Source organism: Coregonus lavaretus (genome assembly GCF_964263955.1).
Source record: "Coregonus lavaretus genome assembly, chromosome: 17".
NCBI classification, from domain to species: domain Eukaryota; kingdom Metazoa; phylum Chordata; class Actinopteri; order Salmoniformes; family Salmonidae; genus Coregonus; species Coregonus lavaretus.
In genome coordinates this window covers 34,514,065-34,531,513 of record NC_140004.1, presented here as the reverse complement: position 1 = coordinate 34,531,513, position 17,449 = coordinate 34,514,065, and the positions used below count along the sequence as shown (strand labels likewise).

General features: G+C 44.3%; 2 protein-coding genes across 2 annotated transcripts in view; both read left to right on the top strand.

Annotated features, from left to right (window-relative positions):
* Positions 1–6: 6 nt before the first annotated feature.
* LOC311144629 (patatin-like phospholipase domain-containing protein 7) lies at positions 7–11,853 on the top strand. Its single transcript, XM_084180676.1, has 9 exons — positions 7–171; positions 336–465; positions 875–994; positions 1,190–1,379; positions 3,083–3,205; positions 3,333–3,396; positions 9,358–9,442; positions 9,515–9,669; positions 11,098–11,853. Exons 1-9 carry the CDS (start codon positions 98–100, stop codon positions 11,117–11,119), a joined length of 963 nt encoding a protein of 320 aa, XP_084036802.1. The 5' UTR covers positions 7–97; the 3' UTR covers positions 11,120–11,853.
* Positions 11,854–11,937: 84 nt separating this feature from the next.
* The window catches only part of LOC311144628 (coiled-coil domain-containing protein 183-like), a 30,076-nt gene continuing 24,564 nt past the window's right edge, over positions 11,938–17,449 (top strand). The window contains exon 1 of the mRNA XM_084180675.1: positions 11,938–13,046. Coding sequence (XP_084036801.1) covers positions 12,947–13,046 — 100 coding nt within the window. The 5' untranslated portion in view covers positions 11,938–12,946. The remainder of the gene's footprint in view (positions 13,047–17,449) is intronic.

The following is a 17,449-nucleotide window of genomic DNA, read 5'->3' as shown; positions in this document are numbered from 1 at the left end:
GAGTGTGCAGTTTGTGATCTCGGGGGTGCTCCATGTGTACCAGAGGACAATCGACCGTGAGGAGGACACCCTGCTGTTTCTCACCCACCCGGGGGAGATGGTGGGTCATCTGGCCGTGCTGACCGGTGACCCCTCATCTTCAGTGTCTATATCTAAAGCTGCCTTCTATGAGTATGTGTCCCCTGTGCACAGACACACACAGACACTCTCTGTCAATGTCTGATGGCAATGTTGTCACTGTAATTCTCATCTTTGTCCCAGAGTCCCCCCTGTTGGTGTGCATGTTTTTGTGCACAGTAGTTGCTATCTGAACATGTGAATGTGTGTCTATGTAGGATCATGCGCGAGGAGCCCAGGGTGGTGCTGAACATGTCTCACACCGTGGTGAAGAGTGTCATCATTCGTCAGGCAGATAGACTTTGCTCTGGACTGGATGGCTCTGGAAGCCGGCCGCGCTGTCTACAGGTGCCTGCTGAATATCATAGAAGTACATACAGATGTAGGATCTTAATTTGAGCCAGTTTGCTACAGCAGGAAAATAATCCTGCAGCAACAGGAAATGTGGATTATTATGTGGATTATAATTCATGGACATTTTTTTTAGGGGGTGATACATTTTTCTTAAGGGAAAATCACGTCTGAAATTTCAAAATGGAATTACAAACTCCATAAGCCTTTTTAAACCTCAAACTCACCACATGTTCTTCTGCAACATGGTGATCAAACTAAGATCCTACGTCTGTATAGAACACTAGAATGGACATTGGCATCAAAGCAACATGACAAAGAAATTGGCTGTGTCTGTATGCTGAATAGTCTCATGTCCTCTAACTGTTCCTCTGTCTCACCTCTATACCCACCTGTTCCTAGGCAGGGAGACAAGTCAGACAGTACCTTCATCGTCCTCAGTGGCCGCCTGCGTTCTGTCATCGCAAAGGATGATGGGAAGAAGGCGTTGACTGGGGTGTATGGTCGCAGTGACCTCATTGGGCTGGTGAGTGTTCTAGAATCCCATATTCTTTATGGTTTATGTATTTAACTCTAGCTTGGTCCCAGGTCTTTTTGTGCTATCATGTCAAATCCTTGTCAACCATTGTCATAGCATCTGGGACAAGACTAATTTAACTCTACATTCAAGAGATAGAAACCCTTTATTAACTGTTGTTCATTGAACTTGTGGGGTCCTCAGGTGGAGGCCCTGACCCATATGAACCGAGCCACTACAGTGCACGCCATCAGGGACTCTGAGCTAGCCACGCTGCCTGAGGGGGCCCTCAGCTCCATCAGGAGGAGGTATCCACAGGTTGTGACCAGACTCATCCATCTGCTGGGACAGAAGATCCTGGGGAATAGGCAGCAGGTTAACGGACCCTTGGCAGGTTAGTGTACATTAAAAATGTGTGTGTTTATTCTTGTATTTTGTCTGTGTCAAACACCCATGATGTCTCACCCATGCCGCTGTGTTCCTTTCCCTGTATGTACAGTGAGGGAAAAAAGTATTTGATCCCCTACTGATTTTGTACGTTTGCCCACTGACAAAGAAATGATCAGTCTATCATTTTAATGGTAGGTTTATTTGAACAGTGAGAGACAGAATAACAACAAAAATCCAGAAAAACACATTTTTCTTTATAAATTGATTTGCATTTTAATGAGGGAAATAAGTATTTGACCCCCTCTTAATCAGAAAGATTTCTGGCTCCCAGGTGTCTTTTCTACAGGTAACGAGCTGAGATTAGGAGCCCACTCTTAAAGGGAGTGCTCCTAATCTCAGTTTGTTATCTGTATAAAAGACACCTGTCCACAGAAGCAATCAATCAATCAGATTCCAAACTCTCCACCATGGCCAAGACCAAAGAGCTCTCCAAGGATGTCAGGGACAAGATTGTAGACCTACACAAGGCTGGAATGGGCTACAAGACCATCGACAAGCAGCTTGGTGAGAAGGTGACAACAGTTGGTGCGATTATTCGCAAATGGAAGAAACACAAAAGACCTGTCAATCTCCCTCGGCCTGGGGCTCCATGCAAGATCTCACCTCGTGGAGTTGCAATGATCATGAGAACAGTGCGGAATCAGCCCAGAACTACATGGGAGGATCTTGTCAATGATCTCAAGGCAGCTGGGACCATAGTCACCAAGAAAACAATTGGTAACACACTACACCGTGAAGGACTGAAATCCTGCAGCACCCGCAATGTCCCCCTGCTCAAGAAAGCACATATACATGGCCGTTTGAAGTTTGCTATGAACATCTGAATGATTCAGAGGAGAACTGGGTGAAAGTGTTGTGGTCAGATGAGACCAAAATCGAGCTCTTTGGCATCAACTCAACTCGCCGTGTTTGGAAGAGGAGGAATGCTGCCTATGACCCCAAGAACACCATCCCCACCGTCAAACATGGAGGTGGAAACATTATGCTTTGGGGGTGTTTTTATGCTAAGGGCCAGGACAACTTCACCGCATCAAAGGGACAGTGGACGGGACCATGTACCATCAAATCTTGGGTGAGAACCTCCTTCCTTCAGCCAGGGCATTGAAAATGGGTCATGGATGGGTATTCCAGCATGACAATGACCCAAAACACACGGCCAAGGCAACAAAGGAGTGGCTCAAGAAGAAGCACATTAAGGTCCTGGAGTGGCCTAGCCAGAATCCAGACCTTAATCCCATAGAAAATCTGTGGAGGGAGCTGAAGGTAAGAGTTGCCAAACATCAGCCTCGAAACCTTAATGACTTGGAGAAGATCTGCAAAGAGGAGTGGAACAAAACCCCTCCTGAGATGTGTGCAAACCTGGTGGCCAACTACAAGAAACGTCTGACCTCTGTGATTGCCAACAAGGGTTTTGCCACCAAGTACTAAGTCATGTTTTGCAGAGGGGTCAAATACTTATTTCCCTCATTAAAATGCAAATCAATTTATAACATTTTTGACATGCGTTTTTCTGGATTTTTTGTTTGTTATTCTGTCTCTCACTGTTCAAATAAACGTACCATTAAAATTATAGACTGATCATGTCTTTGTCAGTTGTCAAACGTAAAAAATCAGCAGGGGATCAAATACTCTTTTCCCTCACTGTAGCTAGTGGCCTGTTCCTACACAAACCCACCAATAACCTGTCCACTGTGACTATCCTGCCTGTGTCATTGGAGGTGCCTCTAACAGCCTTCACACTGGAGATGCAGCATGCACTCAGTGCCATCGGTACGTACCATGCTAGTACTCCTCCAGCTCCACCACTCCCATTGACTCAAACAGCAGATATTGATCGGCTTTCCCATTGTGGGACAACATTCAGTATGTACAATTTTTATTTCTGTTGGTCCTTTAGGTCCCAGCTTACTATTGACCAGTGACATCATCAAACAGAGACTGGTTGCTGCCGCACTTGACAGGTAGAAATGATGTCGTAATGTCAGAAATAATAAATAATAATGTAAAGAAAGCACTTTCTTTAAAAGTGCTTTCCTCTCCATCTTAAATAAGCATGCCCCATTCAAAAAATTCAGAACTAAGAACAGATATAGCCCCTGGTTCACACCAGACTTGACTGCCCTTGACCAGCACAAAAACATCCTGTGGCGTACGGCATTAGCATCGAACAGCCCCCGCGATATGCAACTTTTCAGGGAAGTCAGGAACCAATATACACAATCAGTTAGGAAAGCAAAGGCTAACTTTTTCAAACAGAAATGTGCATCCTGTAGCACTAACTCCAAAAAGTTTTGGGACACTGTAAAGTCCATGGAGAATAAGAGCACCTCCTCCCAGCTGCCCACTGCACTGAGGCTAGGAAACACTGTCACTACCGATAAATCTATGATAATCGAAAATTTCAACAAGCATTTTGCTACGGCTGGCCATGCTTTCCACCTGGCTACCCCTACCCCGGCCACCAGCTGTGCACTCTCCACTGCAAGTTGCCCATGCCCCCCCCCCCCCCCGCTTCTCCTTCACCCAAATTCAGATAGCTGATGTTCTGAAAGAGCTGCAAAATCTGGACTCCTACAAATCAGCTGGGCTAGACAATCTGGACCCTTTCTTTCTAAAATTAGCAACCGAAATTGTCGCAACCCCTATCACCAGCCTGTTCAACCTCTCTTTCATATCGTCTGAGATCCCCAGAGATTGGAAAGCTGCCGCGGTCATCCCCCTCTTCAAAGGGGGTGACACTCTAGATCCAAACTGTTACAGACCTATATCCATCCTGCCCTGCCTTTCGAAAGTATTTGAAAGCCAAGTTAACAAACAGATCACCGACCATTTAGAATCCCACCGTACCTTCTCCGCTATGCAATCTGGTTTCCGAGCTGGTCATGGGTGTACCTCAGCCACGCTCAAGGTCCTAAACTATATAATAACCGCGATCGATAAAAGACAGAACTGTGCAGCTGTCTTCATCGACCTGGCCAAGGCTTTTGACTCTGTCAATCACCGCATTCTTAATGGCAGACTAAATAGCCTTAGTTTCTCAAATGACTGCCTCGCCTGGTTCACCAACTACTTCTCAGGTAGAGTTCAATGTGTCAAATCGGAGGGCCTGTTGTCTGGACCTCTGGCTGTCTCTATGGGTGTGCCACAGGGTTCAAGTCTCGGGCCGACTCTATTCTCTGTGTATATCAATGATGTCGCTCTTGCTGCTGGTGACTCTCAGATCCACCTCTACGCAGACGACACCATTTGGTATACATCTGGCCCTTCATTGGACACTGTGTTAACAAACCTCCAAACGAGCTTCAATGCCATACAACACTCCTTCAGTAGCCTCCAACTGCTCTTAAACACTAGTAAAACTAAATGCATGCTCTTCAATCGAACGCTGCTGGCACCCGCCCACCCGACTAGAATCACTACTCTCGACGGGTCTGACCTAGAGTATGTGGACAACTACAAATACCTAGGTGTCTGGTTAGACTGTAAACTCTCCTCCAGACTCACATTAAGCATCTCCAATCCAAAGTTAAATCTAGAATCGGCTTCCTATTTCGCAACAAAGCCTCCTTCACTCATGCTGCCAAACATGCCCTCGTAAAACTGACTATCCTACCGATCCTTGACTTTGGCGATGTCATTTACAAAATATCCTCCAACACCACTCTTCTCAGCAAATTGGATGTAGTCTATCACAGTGCCATCCGTTTTGTCCCCAAAGCCCCATATACTACCCACCACTGTGACCTGTACGCTCTTGTTGGCTGGTCCTCACTACATATTCGTCGCCAAACCCACTGGCTCCAGGCCATTTATAAATCACTGCTAGGCAAATCCCCGCCTTATCTTAGCTCATTGGTCACCATAGCAACACCCACCCGTAGTATGCGCTCCAGCAGGTATATCTCACTGGTCATCCCCAAAGCCAACACCTCCTTTGGCCGCCATTCCTTCCAGTTCTCTGCTGCCAATGACTGGAACGAATTGCAAAAATCTCTGAAGCTGGATACTCTTATCTCCCTCACTAACTTTAAGCATCAGTTGTCAGAGCACCTTACCGATCACTGCACCTGTACACAGCCCATCTGAAATTAGCCCACCCAACTACCTCATCCCCATATTGTTATTTATTTTGCTCATTTGCACCCCAGTATCTCTATTTGCACATCATCTCTTGCACATCTATCATTCCAGTGTTAATACTAATTGTAATTATTTAGCACTATGGCCTATTTATTGCCTTACCTCCATAACTTGCTACATTTGAACACACTGTATATATATATTTTCTGGTGTATTTTTGACTTTGTTTTGTTTTACCCCATATGTAACTCTGTGTTGTTGTTTTTATCGCACTTCTTTGCTTTATCTTGGCCAGGTCGCAGTTGTAAATGAGAACTTGTTCTCAACTGGCTTACCTGGTTAAATAAAGGTTAAATAAAATAAAAATACATTAAAATAAAAATAAACCTTGCGCACCTCTGGTTCATGTTGTGTTTCTGGTTCATGTTGTGTTTTGATACTGTGGCTTGTGAAAGTATTCACCCCCTTGGCATTTTTCCTATTGTGTTGCCTTACAACCTGGAATTAAAATGGATTTTTGGGGGGTTTGTATAATTTTATTTACACAACATGCCTACCACTTTGAAGATGCACAATATTTTTTCTTGTGAAACAAACAAGAAATAAGACAAAAAAACTGAAAACTTGAGCGTGCATAACTATTCACCCCCCAAAGTCAATACTTTGTAGAGCCACCTTTTGCAGCAATTACAGCTGCAAGTCTCTTGGGGTATGTCTCTATAAGCTTGGCACATCTAGCCACTTGGATTTTGCCCATTCTTCAAGGCAAAACTGCTCCAGCTCCTTCACGTTGGATGGATTCCGCTGGTGTACAGCAATCTTTAAGTCATACCACAGATTCTCAATTGCATTGAGGTCTGGGCTTTGACTAGGCCATTCCAAGACATTTAAATGTTTCCCCTTAAACCACTCAAGTGTTGCTTTAGCAGTATGCTTAGGGTCATTGTCCTGCTGTAAGGTGAACCACATTCCCATCATTCCTTCAATTCTGACCAGTTTCCCAGTCCCTGCCGATGGTGTTCTCGGGGTGATGAGAGGTGTTGGCTTTGCGCCATACATAGCGTTTTCCTTGATGGCCAAAAAGATCAATTTTAGTCTCATCTGACCGAGTACATTCTTCCATATGTTTGGGGAGTCTCCCACATGCATTTTGGCGAACACCAAATGTGTTTGCTTATTTCTTTCTTTAAGCAATGGCTTTTTTTCTGGCCACTCTTCCGTAAAGCCCAGCTCTGTGGAGTGTACGGCTTAAAGTGGTCCTATGGACAGATACTAAAATCTCCGCTGTGGAGCTTTGCAGCTCCTTCAGGGTTATATTTGGTCTCTTTGTTGCCTCTGATTAATGCCCTACTTGCCTGGTCCGTGAGTTTTGGTGGGCGGCTCTCTCTTGGCAGGTTTGTTGTGGTGCCATATTCATATTTTTATAATGGATTTAATGGTGCTCCGTGGGATGTTCAAAGTTTCTGATATTTTTTTATAACCCAACCCTGATCTGTACATCTCCACAACTTTGTCCCTGACCTGTTTGGAGAGTTCCTTGGTCTTCATGGTGCCTTTTGCTTAGTGGTGTTGCAGACTCCTGGGCCTTTCAGAACAGGTGTATATATACTGAGATCATGTGACAGATCATGTGACACTTGGATTGCACACAAGTGGACTTTATTTAACTAATTATGTGACTTCTGAAGGTTATTGGTTGCACCAGATCTTATTTAGGGGCATCATAGCAAAGGGGGTGAATACATATGCATGCATCACTTTTCCGTTATTTATTTTCATGTTCATTTTCGGAAGTTGCTTTCATTTCAGCCATCTAATTTGTAAACATTTCAACTGTATTAAATTATTACTTGTTTCAATTCCACAAAAAATGAACACCCATCAAAATGAAGTTATTTATTTCATTTCACTTCACCAATTTGAAATATTTTGTGTATGTCCATTACATGGGGTTCATACAGCAGGAGACCAGGTCCCTTTCTGAACTTCATCCTCTGTAAATAAGTTTGTGTTCCCTCAAGCTCTCATTAGCATAAAGCAGGTTTTCTGAGTTGGTGTCCTATACTGCTGACCCACTGTACCCTTGAGTAAATATCCAATCTAATGTGGTCCTCTGTAGCTCAATTGGTAGAGCATGGCGCTTGTAACGCCCGGGTTGTGGGTTCGATCCCCGGGACCACCCATACGTAAAAATGTATGTACACATGACTGTAAGTCGCTTTGGATAAAAGCGTCTGCTAAATGGCTTATTATTATTACATGAAATTCCAGGTTGTAATGCCACAAAATTGGAAAAACACCAAGGGGGATGAATACTTTTGCAAGGCACTTTATGGTTTTAACCTCCCGAGTGGCGCAGTGGTCTAAGGCTGTACCACTAGAGATCCTGGTTCGAATCCAGGCTCTGTCGTAGCCGGCCATGACCGGGAGACCCATGGGGCGGCGCACAATTGGCCCAGCGTCGTCTAGGGTAGGGGAGGGAATGGCCGGCAGGGATGTAGCTCAGTTGGTAGAGCATGGCGTTTGCAACGCCAGGGTTGTGGGTTCGATTCCCACGGGGGTATGAAAAATAATAATAATGTATGCACTCACTAACTGTAAGTCGCTCTGGATAAGAGCGTCTGCTAAATGACTAAAATGTAAATGTAAAAATGTACTGTAATTTCTGACTGATTGCGTCCAACACTCGCTGTTAGGAACCTGTTAGGAACTGGAGTGTGGCAGTTTCCTAATTTACAGTAGCAACGTCATCAAAATTGTTAAAAGATTTTGAAAACAATTCTAATAAATGCAACAGTTGGACAATGGATGAAGATACTCCAAACTTTTTGAATGTTTATATTCCATCAGATATGAACTCATTTCTAGCACATAAAACATTTTACTGGCACGGACAAATAATGAATTCAGGGATTCAGGTATTAAATTTTTCTAATTTCACTTTTTTTCTTAGAATGCACTCATATATAAATTGTACCAGGTAATTTTTTAAATATTGTGTGTTAAAATAAAGAAAATGATATGTACCTCATTTGCATAAATACACAGGATGATGCACATATGAATACATTAACATAAAGGGGTGGAACAGGGCTGCAACCACCAAACATTTGCTATGTCTACCCTATCTGCACTCACCTGTACTGTCTAGACTGCCTCATGAATTACTGTTGTTGTCACGGTCTCTTGCATAATTTAACAAGTGTCAATAGTAGGATACCTTTGGATTAAAATCAACATGCTTGGCTCTAGATTTCACCTATCTAAACATACTTTACATTGTTTGCGAGATCAGACATAATATCACTATAATCCAAGTGTTCATTTTCGGGAAATTGCTTTCAATTCAGCCATCTAATTTGTAAACATTTCAACTGTATTAAAGGATTACTTGTTTCAATTCCACAAAAAATTAACACCCATTAAAATGAAGTTATTTTTCTTCCCTTTCTTGTGATGTAAGTGTCGAGACGGTGCGTTAAATCCCTGACAATGCTTTAGCGTTCTTATAGATTAAATGGAAATACAATGTATTCCATTGAGGCTATTTCAGCTATTACCGGGGTGTGTTTGACAGATCATTGCAAACATTTCCGCGGTCGTAACATTAATAGGGGAAAAAGACAGGCACAAGCAAGAGTATAAAAGAGTTGCAGGAGTAAAATGAAAGCAATCAATCCAGCGAGATTTAAGTGGCAAGTGGATTTTGCATCCCTCAAACCCAGGAAATAGGTAGCTGAAACCCCTTGCTGTGACAAGGGGTTGGCAAGATGGCAAAAACAGATTTGAGACCAGGCTATTGTTGACTGTCTAGTGTGATCCTCTGTCTGTGTGTCCCTCAGGTGGGCACATGTTCCAATGCCTCCTTCACTGACCTGGCAGAGATTGTCTCTCGAATTGAGCCTGTCAAACCAGTCCTGGTGGAAGGTGAGGGACACACACACACACACACCTACTGTACCTTTCTAATTCCTGTGTTTTTCGCTCTTCCTCCCTCAGGGTTATCAGATGATTACCAGACGGACTATGATGATTACCAGACGGATTATGACAAGGAGGCCGGAGAGCATGCTCTCTCCGACTTTGACATGTCTAATCCCAACAGTGGAGCGGAACACACAGAGGGGGAGGAGACTGCAGACACAGCCGACACAGTATGTACAGTACCAGTCAAAAGTTTGGACACACCTACTCATTCAAGGGTTTTTCTTTATTTTTACTATTTTCTACATTGTAGAATAATAGTGAAGACATCAACACTATGAAATAACACATATGGAACCATGTAGTAACCAAAAAAGGGTTAAACAAATCAAAATATATTTTATATTTGAGATTCTTCAAATAGCCACCCTTTGCCTTGATGACAGCTTTGTACACTCTTGGCATTCTCTCAACCAGCTTCACCTGGAATGCTTTTCCAACAGTCTTGAAGGAGCTCCTTCCTTCTCAAATATAAAATATATTTTGATTTGTTTAACACTTTTTTGGTTACTACATGATTCCATATGTGTTATTTCATAGTTTTGATGTCTTCACTATTATTCTACAATGTAGAAAATAGTAAAAATAAAGAAAAACCCTTGAATGAGTAGGTGTGTCCAAACTTTTGACTGGTACTGTATATATATATTAGTATTTAAGCCCTTATTTTTGGCACTAAACAGTCTTCATATATACTGTACTTCCATTCATTTATTTCAACTGGTACTGAGGGACCTTCAGACAAGTCTTGTGAGGCCGTCCTAGAGCTAAACAACCGACGTATGTGTTCGTGGGAGGCTCACCTTTCCACAGAGGGGTCATATTAGTGTGTAGCCCAAGCCTTTCGAACGCTACAGACAGAAGTTGGCAGATCGGCTGGGGGGGGGGGGGGGGGTCGTAGAGCAAAATGGAGAACACCATCTTGTTCGTGAGAGTCCCATCTTTCCATAGAGGGGTCATAGTAGTAGTTTCATAGGCCAAACTGTTCGGACGCTCCAGACGATTTTGTGAGAAGACTGATTTTCGGGATGTCTCATGGTCTGACAAACACGCTTTAGCTCTGTCACCTTTCACCGCAGATGTGGAAATGCGACATAGGCGGATGCTGTGGATTGAGACGCATCCAATGTAAAAAATATAAATATAAAAAACTTTAGCTTAACTGACAGATTTTTATGGGGATGTTTTTATTATGCTAATTTGATTTCCACTGGCGCAGACATCGACCGTAGGGGGTAAGTTGTCAGTATTTAGTAATGATGTGTGAAGGCCTAGCTAATGTGTGAGATGTTATAATTAAGCAAAAATGCACAACAGGGTGTGGTATATGGCCAATATACTGTACCATGACTAAAGGCTGTTCTTAGGCACGTCACAACAGCCATTAGCTGTGTTATATTGGTCATATAACACAAACCCCAGAGGTGCCTTATTGCTATTATAAACTGGTTACCAACGTAATTAAAACAGTACACATTTTTTTTGTCATACCCGTTGTATACGGTCTGATATACTTTTTGGCTTGGCTAGCTAGCTGGCTAATGTTTTTGTTTGAAAAATGCATTTGGACACAGTACCATCTTTTTTGTTTCACCTAGCTGCCAATTCCTGATCTTTTGAGAACATCATTTGAGGAGTCGCCTGAGGCGTGAGAGGCATGGGAGATAGAGGAATCCAGCAGTGCTGAGGCAGAGGGCTCGTAGAGAGGACGACTGAATACTATTCTGAACATTGTGTGGTGAGCTTTCTGGCGCCCAGAGCTGCTGAGGCATCATCAAAGTGGGTGCTACACAGAGTGGAAGAGGAGAAGTCTAGTGGCTATAAGAGTCAGGCTGGTTCCCAGACTTACATTTACATTTTAGTCATTTAGCAGACGCTCTTATCCAGAGCGACTTACAGTTAGTGAATGCATACGTATTTTGTTTTTCCATACTGGCCCCCTGTAGGAAACGAACCCACATGCCTGCCGGCCAAACCCTCCCCTACCTTGGACGACGCTGGACCAATTGTGCGCCGCCCATGGGTCTCCCGGTCGCGGCCGGCTGCGACAGAGCCTGGACTCGAACCAGGATCTCTAGTGGCACAGCTAGCACTGCGATGCGATGCAGTGCCTTAGACCACTGCGCCCTCTACAAAATCATCAGCAGACAGCAGATTCCATCACCATCATCTACCATCATCTGTCCAGCTCCCTTCGCTCAAGCCATGAACTGACCCTCTCCATCTTCGGAGGATGCAACTTTCAAAGACTTGCCTCTATCGGTTGACCTTTGTTTGTTTGTTTTTTGCTCTTGAAGGGCTTTGAGAGTCTATGAAAAGCGCTATAGAAATGTAATATATTATTATATACCACAGCTTTCAGCCAATCAGCATTCAGTGCTCAAACCACCCGGTTTATAATTAAGCAATAAGGCCCAAGGAGGTGTGGTATATGGCCAATATACCACGGCTAATGGCTGTTCTTATGTAAGACGCAACGCGGAGTGCCTGGATACCGCCATTAGCCATGGTATATTGACCATATACCACTAACCCCCGAGGTGCCTTATTGCTATTATAAACTGGTTACTATGAAAACAGTAAAAATATGTTTTTTGTCATACCTGGCTTTCAGCCAATCAGCATTCAGGGCTCAAACCACCCAGTTTATAATAATAAATTGCACTGATTTATGCTGATCAATAATAGCATATCATTAGAAGATAGGCTACAGTTTACATAGCTTCGTAAACTCAACTCCATCCAGAGATCTAAACTAGAGTGACTGTTTACATTACCTTAGCCCAGGAGTTCTTAAACCTTTTCAGCTCGAGACCCAAATTAGAAATTGGGCTGACCCAAATCAATAAGAAGTAGTGTACTTTAGTAAATTGCCTCCAGTGTGTTAGAGTGCGATCTGAGTTATTTGTAAATTCAGAGCGTTGTCAGATTGTCTGTTCATAAATTCAGAGCGTTTCGCTATCGGAGCGTTCAGAGCACACACTGGACGCTCTGGCAGGTTGATCAGAACGTTCTGACCTCACAGTGGCAGTGACGCACCCAAACTAACTGGCTAAAAGTTGGCTAGCTACTTCCAGACACAAAAAAAGAGAGAACACCTCACTCTGACCATTTTACTCGCCCTAGCAGAGCTGGTTAGGCTGTTATCTAGAGCGACTGTAAGTGTGCTGCTGGCAACAATTTCATAACGTTTTTTTTTTTTGCCCTCGTTTACTGCGCGTTCGTTAATTCATCAGTTATTCTGCGCCCTGGCACACTCAGACGAGAGTGCTCTGAAATCGGAGTAGATAGTCACAGTGAATTTACGAACGCACCTAGAGTGGCTACCTCACGTGCCTGTTATCAAAAACGTATGTGTTTTATGACGTCTCAATAGAATTGTATAGATCACTACATGCCATTGTTCTACGCGTGGCAGAAACCTATTGAAAAGCGGAGATAACACAAATGTCCTACAGCAAAAGACAGGGCAGAATGCAGTCAGCGGATACAGAGCAGCCAAGGTTGCTGACTCTGCAAGAACAGCGATTCCGCATACAACAATTAGGTAAAATATATTTGTCCACCGGTAGGCCTATTTCTGATGGATAATACATGTACGTTTAGTGTAAACATTCCACATTCAAAAGATAACTAGGTGAAGTTCTAAACCACTGTAGATAGATATATCGAATGGCTGGCTATCAGTTACACCTTGACAAAATTATTGATTGATTCCGTGTTTGCCATGGGGCAGTGAGGTCACCTTGGCAAAGAGCTCCTGTACATTTTGTAAATATTTGTAGAACTAATTAATTTTGGGCATTTCTTCCCCTGCAAACATTGTTTTAAAAATGTACATATATAGCTAATTAATATCCGATTCCACCACGGAGTTTCAAAACTGAAGTTGGCAAGCTATTTGTTTGGCTAGCTAGCTCATGTAATTGCTTTGATTTGAATGCCAGCCATGTGTCAGGAGGTTTAGGATGGAGAGAAACCCGAAAGCAAGATGGCTGATTTGTTCACTGTGACGAGGACTAAATTACAAGGCTACTCTTGAATTATTATTGAAATGTGGTGTGCTTTCTGACGTAGCTTCACCCAAATGGGTGCTTCATTTTGGTAGTAGTGAAGCCTAGCTAGCTTGCTACACCTACCACGGAGTCCATGAACTGCAGTTGCTGAGTTCAAACCATCCGAGTCCTACTATATGGAGAAGCAGAACAGACGGCGAGGCACATTGATGCCTGCCTGTCACTGGACTTGCTCCAGAGACCATCGTCTTCGACTTCTTCTTCTTCTGTGGATTTTATATGGCGGTTGGCAACCAACTTTAAGGTGCATTACCGCCACCAACTGGACTGGAGTGTGTGGACCAGAGACAGTGAAAGTCTATATCCTACCCAATAAACTCGTCTCCCATGGAAACGAAATACATAGTTAAATACTACATCCCTGAAGATTTCCCCAGCAGTTCACTTAATCCTGGCTCTTCAACCCCATTACTCCTCAAATCTAATAATAATCGCTCACGTTTTCTCACATATTTCTGGCACTGAAATAGAACATGTTCCACTGTCTCCATCTCCTCCAGACAATGATCACACCTCCCAGTCTGATGTTTCCCCACCACTTTCAATGTACTATTTAGCCTTGTGTGTCCCAGTCTCAGCCTTGTGACTACACTTTCCTCCCTTCTCTCTTGGCCTGAGGACCTCCCTGCCCCCACCTTTTCCTGGATCTTATACAGGTGTCTTCCCTAACTCTTCCTGTTCCACAACTCTTGCCACTTATTTTTAACCACTGTTCTTATTAATCCCGTGGCTTCTGCTTTACTGATTTACAATTATATCTCAACATTAGGATGTTTAAGAGCCTGCTTGACAATAATATACACTTCCTCATTCCCCTCTACTCCCACATGAGCTGGTACCCAGAGGAACATCACAAATACCCCCATCTGTTTCACCCTATACAAACACTGCAAAACCTCATACAATACATCCTGTCTGCTCTGACACACATTAATTTTATCTCTTCAGTACTGCACAGGAGTCAGAGCAGATGACTACCCTGTCTGCTCCTGTCCTCCCTGTTTTAGGGTCCTTAGATCCATTTGTGAATATATTCAAGAAAGCATAGTATTGTGTTCTTAAATGTTCACTTACAACTGAATCTACTCCTTCCTCAACATCTCTTACCCTCTCAAGCAACCCTAGATCTATCACTGGTTGAGGGAGAAACCAAGGTGGCATAGCAGGAAGAACCACAGAGGGGCTAAACTCCCTCCCAAACAACCCCAACTATCTCGCCATGCAACTGCCTATCCACCCAATGCTTGTATTCAGATTGTGTTCATGTTCCCAGCGCTCTAGGAGCACCTTTTCTGTAGGATGTGTAACCTTATGACCTTGTATGTCATGGCTAGCTGTTGTCTTCTTAACTTTAATGGCATCTCTCCCAACTCTACCTGCATCGCTGCCACCAGGGAGGTCCTGAGTGCTCCGCAACATATTCTTAGGGCTTGGACCTGGATAACATCTAGCTTTTTTAAAGATGTCTGAGCTGCTGATCCATATGCTATACTTCCATAATGCATTGATGACCTTAACAGCGCTATATATATCATGTTCAACGCCATTCTATCTGTCCCCCACTCCATTCCTGACAAGCAATGCATCACATTCAATATTTCCTTTCCTTTGACAGCTACTCTGTTAATATGCTCCGCCCACGTCATTCGAGTGTCAATCCAGACCCCCAGGAACCGAAACCCTCCCACCCTCTCCAGATTCCTTCCATACAACTTCAAGCATATTTCCTCCCCAACCTTACTTCAAGAAAAAACACAGTCTACTTCACTAATCGCTTCTTGAACTCTTCTGGCTGTATGGGTAATATTTATCCCGCTCTTCCACAGCGCTCCATCATCCACAAACAATGACCTTCCAATATCAGGTCTCACCTGAGAGAATACATTGTCAATCATAATGGAGAACAACAAAGGACTAATGACACTTCCCTGGGGGGTACCATTATCCACCTCATAGCTTTCTGACATAGAGCTCCCCACCCTCACTTGTATTGATCGCCCAAAAAGAAAATCCTTTATCCAATTAAAAACCCTTCCTCCAACCCCCATGTTATCCAGCTTGATAAGTAGGCCTTCCTTCCACATCATATAATAATATAATAACATATCATAGGCCTTCACTACATCAAAGAAAACGGCTACCACCACCTCCTTATTTGCCTGTGCCTTCTGTATGACTGACTCAAGGCACAGTATAGGATCCATCGTTCCCCTGCCTTTCCTGAACCCACTTTGATCTGGTGACATTAGTCCTCTACTCTCCAGAAAGTAAGTCAGCCTTTCCGTTATCATCCTTTCCATAAGTTTACATACGTGAGATGTCAACGCTATCGGCCTATAGCTTGAAGGACTAGTAGGGTCTTTCCCAGGTTTCCGTATTGGCACCATTACCGCCTGTTTCCCTTCTTGCCACACCTTATTGTAAAGGCCCAATACTTTCCCCATTGCAGTGTCACTGAGATGAGCCATCATGATGTAACCTATCTCATCCTTCCCAGGAGATGTTACCCCAGCTTTAGCTAATGCTCTCTTCATCTCAGCCAACGTAAAAGGGCCATTCATTGTATCCCCCACCATCTCTCTCTGATCCAGGACCCCCAGATATTTTCCTCTGACCCTCTCTCTCCCACACTGCCTGTTTTCTGTCAGATTATTTGAGCTGTGCACCTTCACAAATGCCTGGGTTAACATCTCTGCCTTCTCCATATCTCTCACTGCAACAGTCTCCCCACTTTTCAGCACAGGGAGATCCCAATCTCTTCTGACCCCACTCATCCTCTTAATCATCCCCTATACCTCTCCTACAGGAGTGGTCCTGCCTATGTTTCCACAGAACCGGCGCCAATACTCCCTCTTAGCTGTCCTAATGATCCTCCTTACTACTGCTTGTGCTTGTTTATACTGAATCAGGTGCTTGTAATTATGGGACCTTTTTAACATTCTGAAAGCACTGTTCTTACTCTTCACTGCTTCTCTACACTCTTCACTCCACCAGGGGACTGTGTTACCCTTTCTCCCCCCTGTCCCCATAGGAATCACCTGCCTTGCTCTTTCTCCCCCCTGTCCCCATAGGAATCACCTGCCTTGCTCTTTCTCCCCCCTGTCCCCATAGGAATCACCTGCCTTGCTCTTTCTCCCCCCTGTCCCCATAGGAATCACCTGCCTTGCTCTTTCTCCCCCCTGTCCCCATAGGAATCACATGCCTTCCTCTTTCTCCCCACTGTCCCCATAGGAATCACCTGCCTTCCTCTTTATCCCCCCTGTCCCCATAGGAATCACCTGCCTTGCTCCTTCTCCCCCCTGTCCCCATAGGAATCACCTGCCTTGCTCCTTCTCCCCCCTGTCCCCATAGGAATCACCTGCCTTGCTCCTTCTCCCCCCTGTCCCCATAGGAATCACCTTGCCTTGCTCCTTCTCCCCCCTGTCCCCATAGGAATCACGTGCCATGTTCCTTCTCCCCCCTGTCCCCATAGGAATCACCTGCCTTGCTCCTTCTCCCCCCTGTCCCCATAGGAATCACCTGCCTTGCTCCTTCTCCCTCCTGTCCCCATAGGAATCACCTACCTTGCTCATTCTCCCCCCTGTCCCCATAGGAATCACCTGCCTTGCTCCTTCTCCCCCCTGTCCCCATAGGAATCACCTGCCTTGCTCCTTCTCCCCCCTGTCCCCATAGGAATCACCTGCCTTGCTCCTTCTCCCCCCTGTCCCCATAGGAATCACCTGCCTTGCTCCTTCTCCCCCCTGTCCCCATAGGAATCACCTGGCTTGCAGCCCCTACTATTGCTGCTCTTATTCCATCATTGACTGTTTCTATATCTAAATTAAGATCTACCTGAGACAGCTCCTCTTCACTCAACTCCTGAAACTGACCCCTC

What these genes read in the sequence shown, in the direction of transcription:
- LOC311144629 (XM_084180676.1), top strand. Translation starts at nt 98, where the DNA reads ATGGTGGGTCATCTGGCCGTGCTGACCGGTGACCCCTCATCTTCAGTG. An exon ending in GCATGCACTCAGTGCCATCG is followed by an intron (nt 3,206 to 3,332) that starts GTACGTACCATG and finishes TTGGTCCTTTAG; the next exon opens with GTCCCAGCTTACTATTGACC. An exon ending in GTTGCTGCCGCACTTGACAG is followed by an intron (nt 3,397 to 9,357) that starts GTAGAAATGATG and finishes TGTGTCCCTCAG; the next exon opens with GTGGGCACATGTTCCAATGC.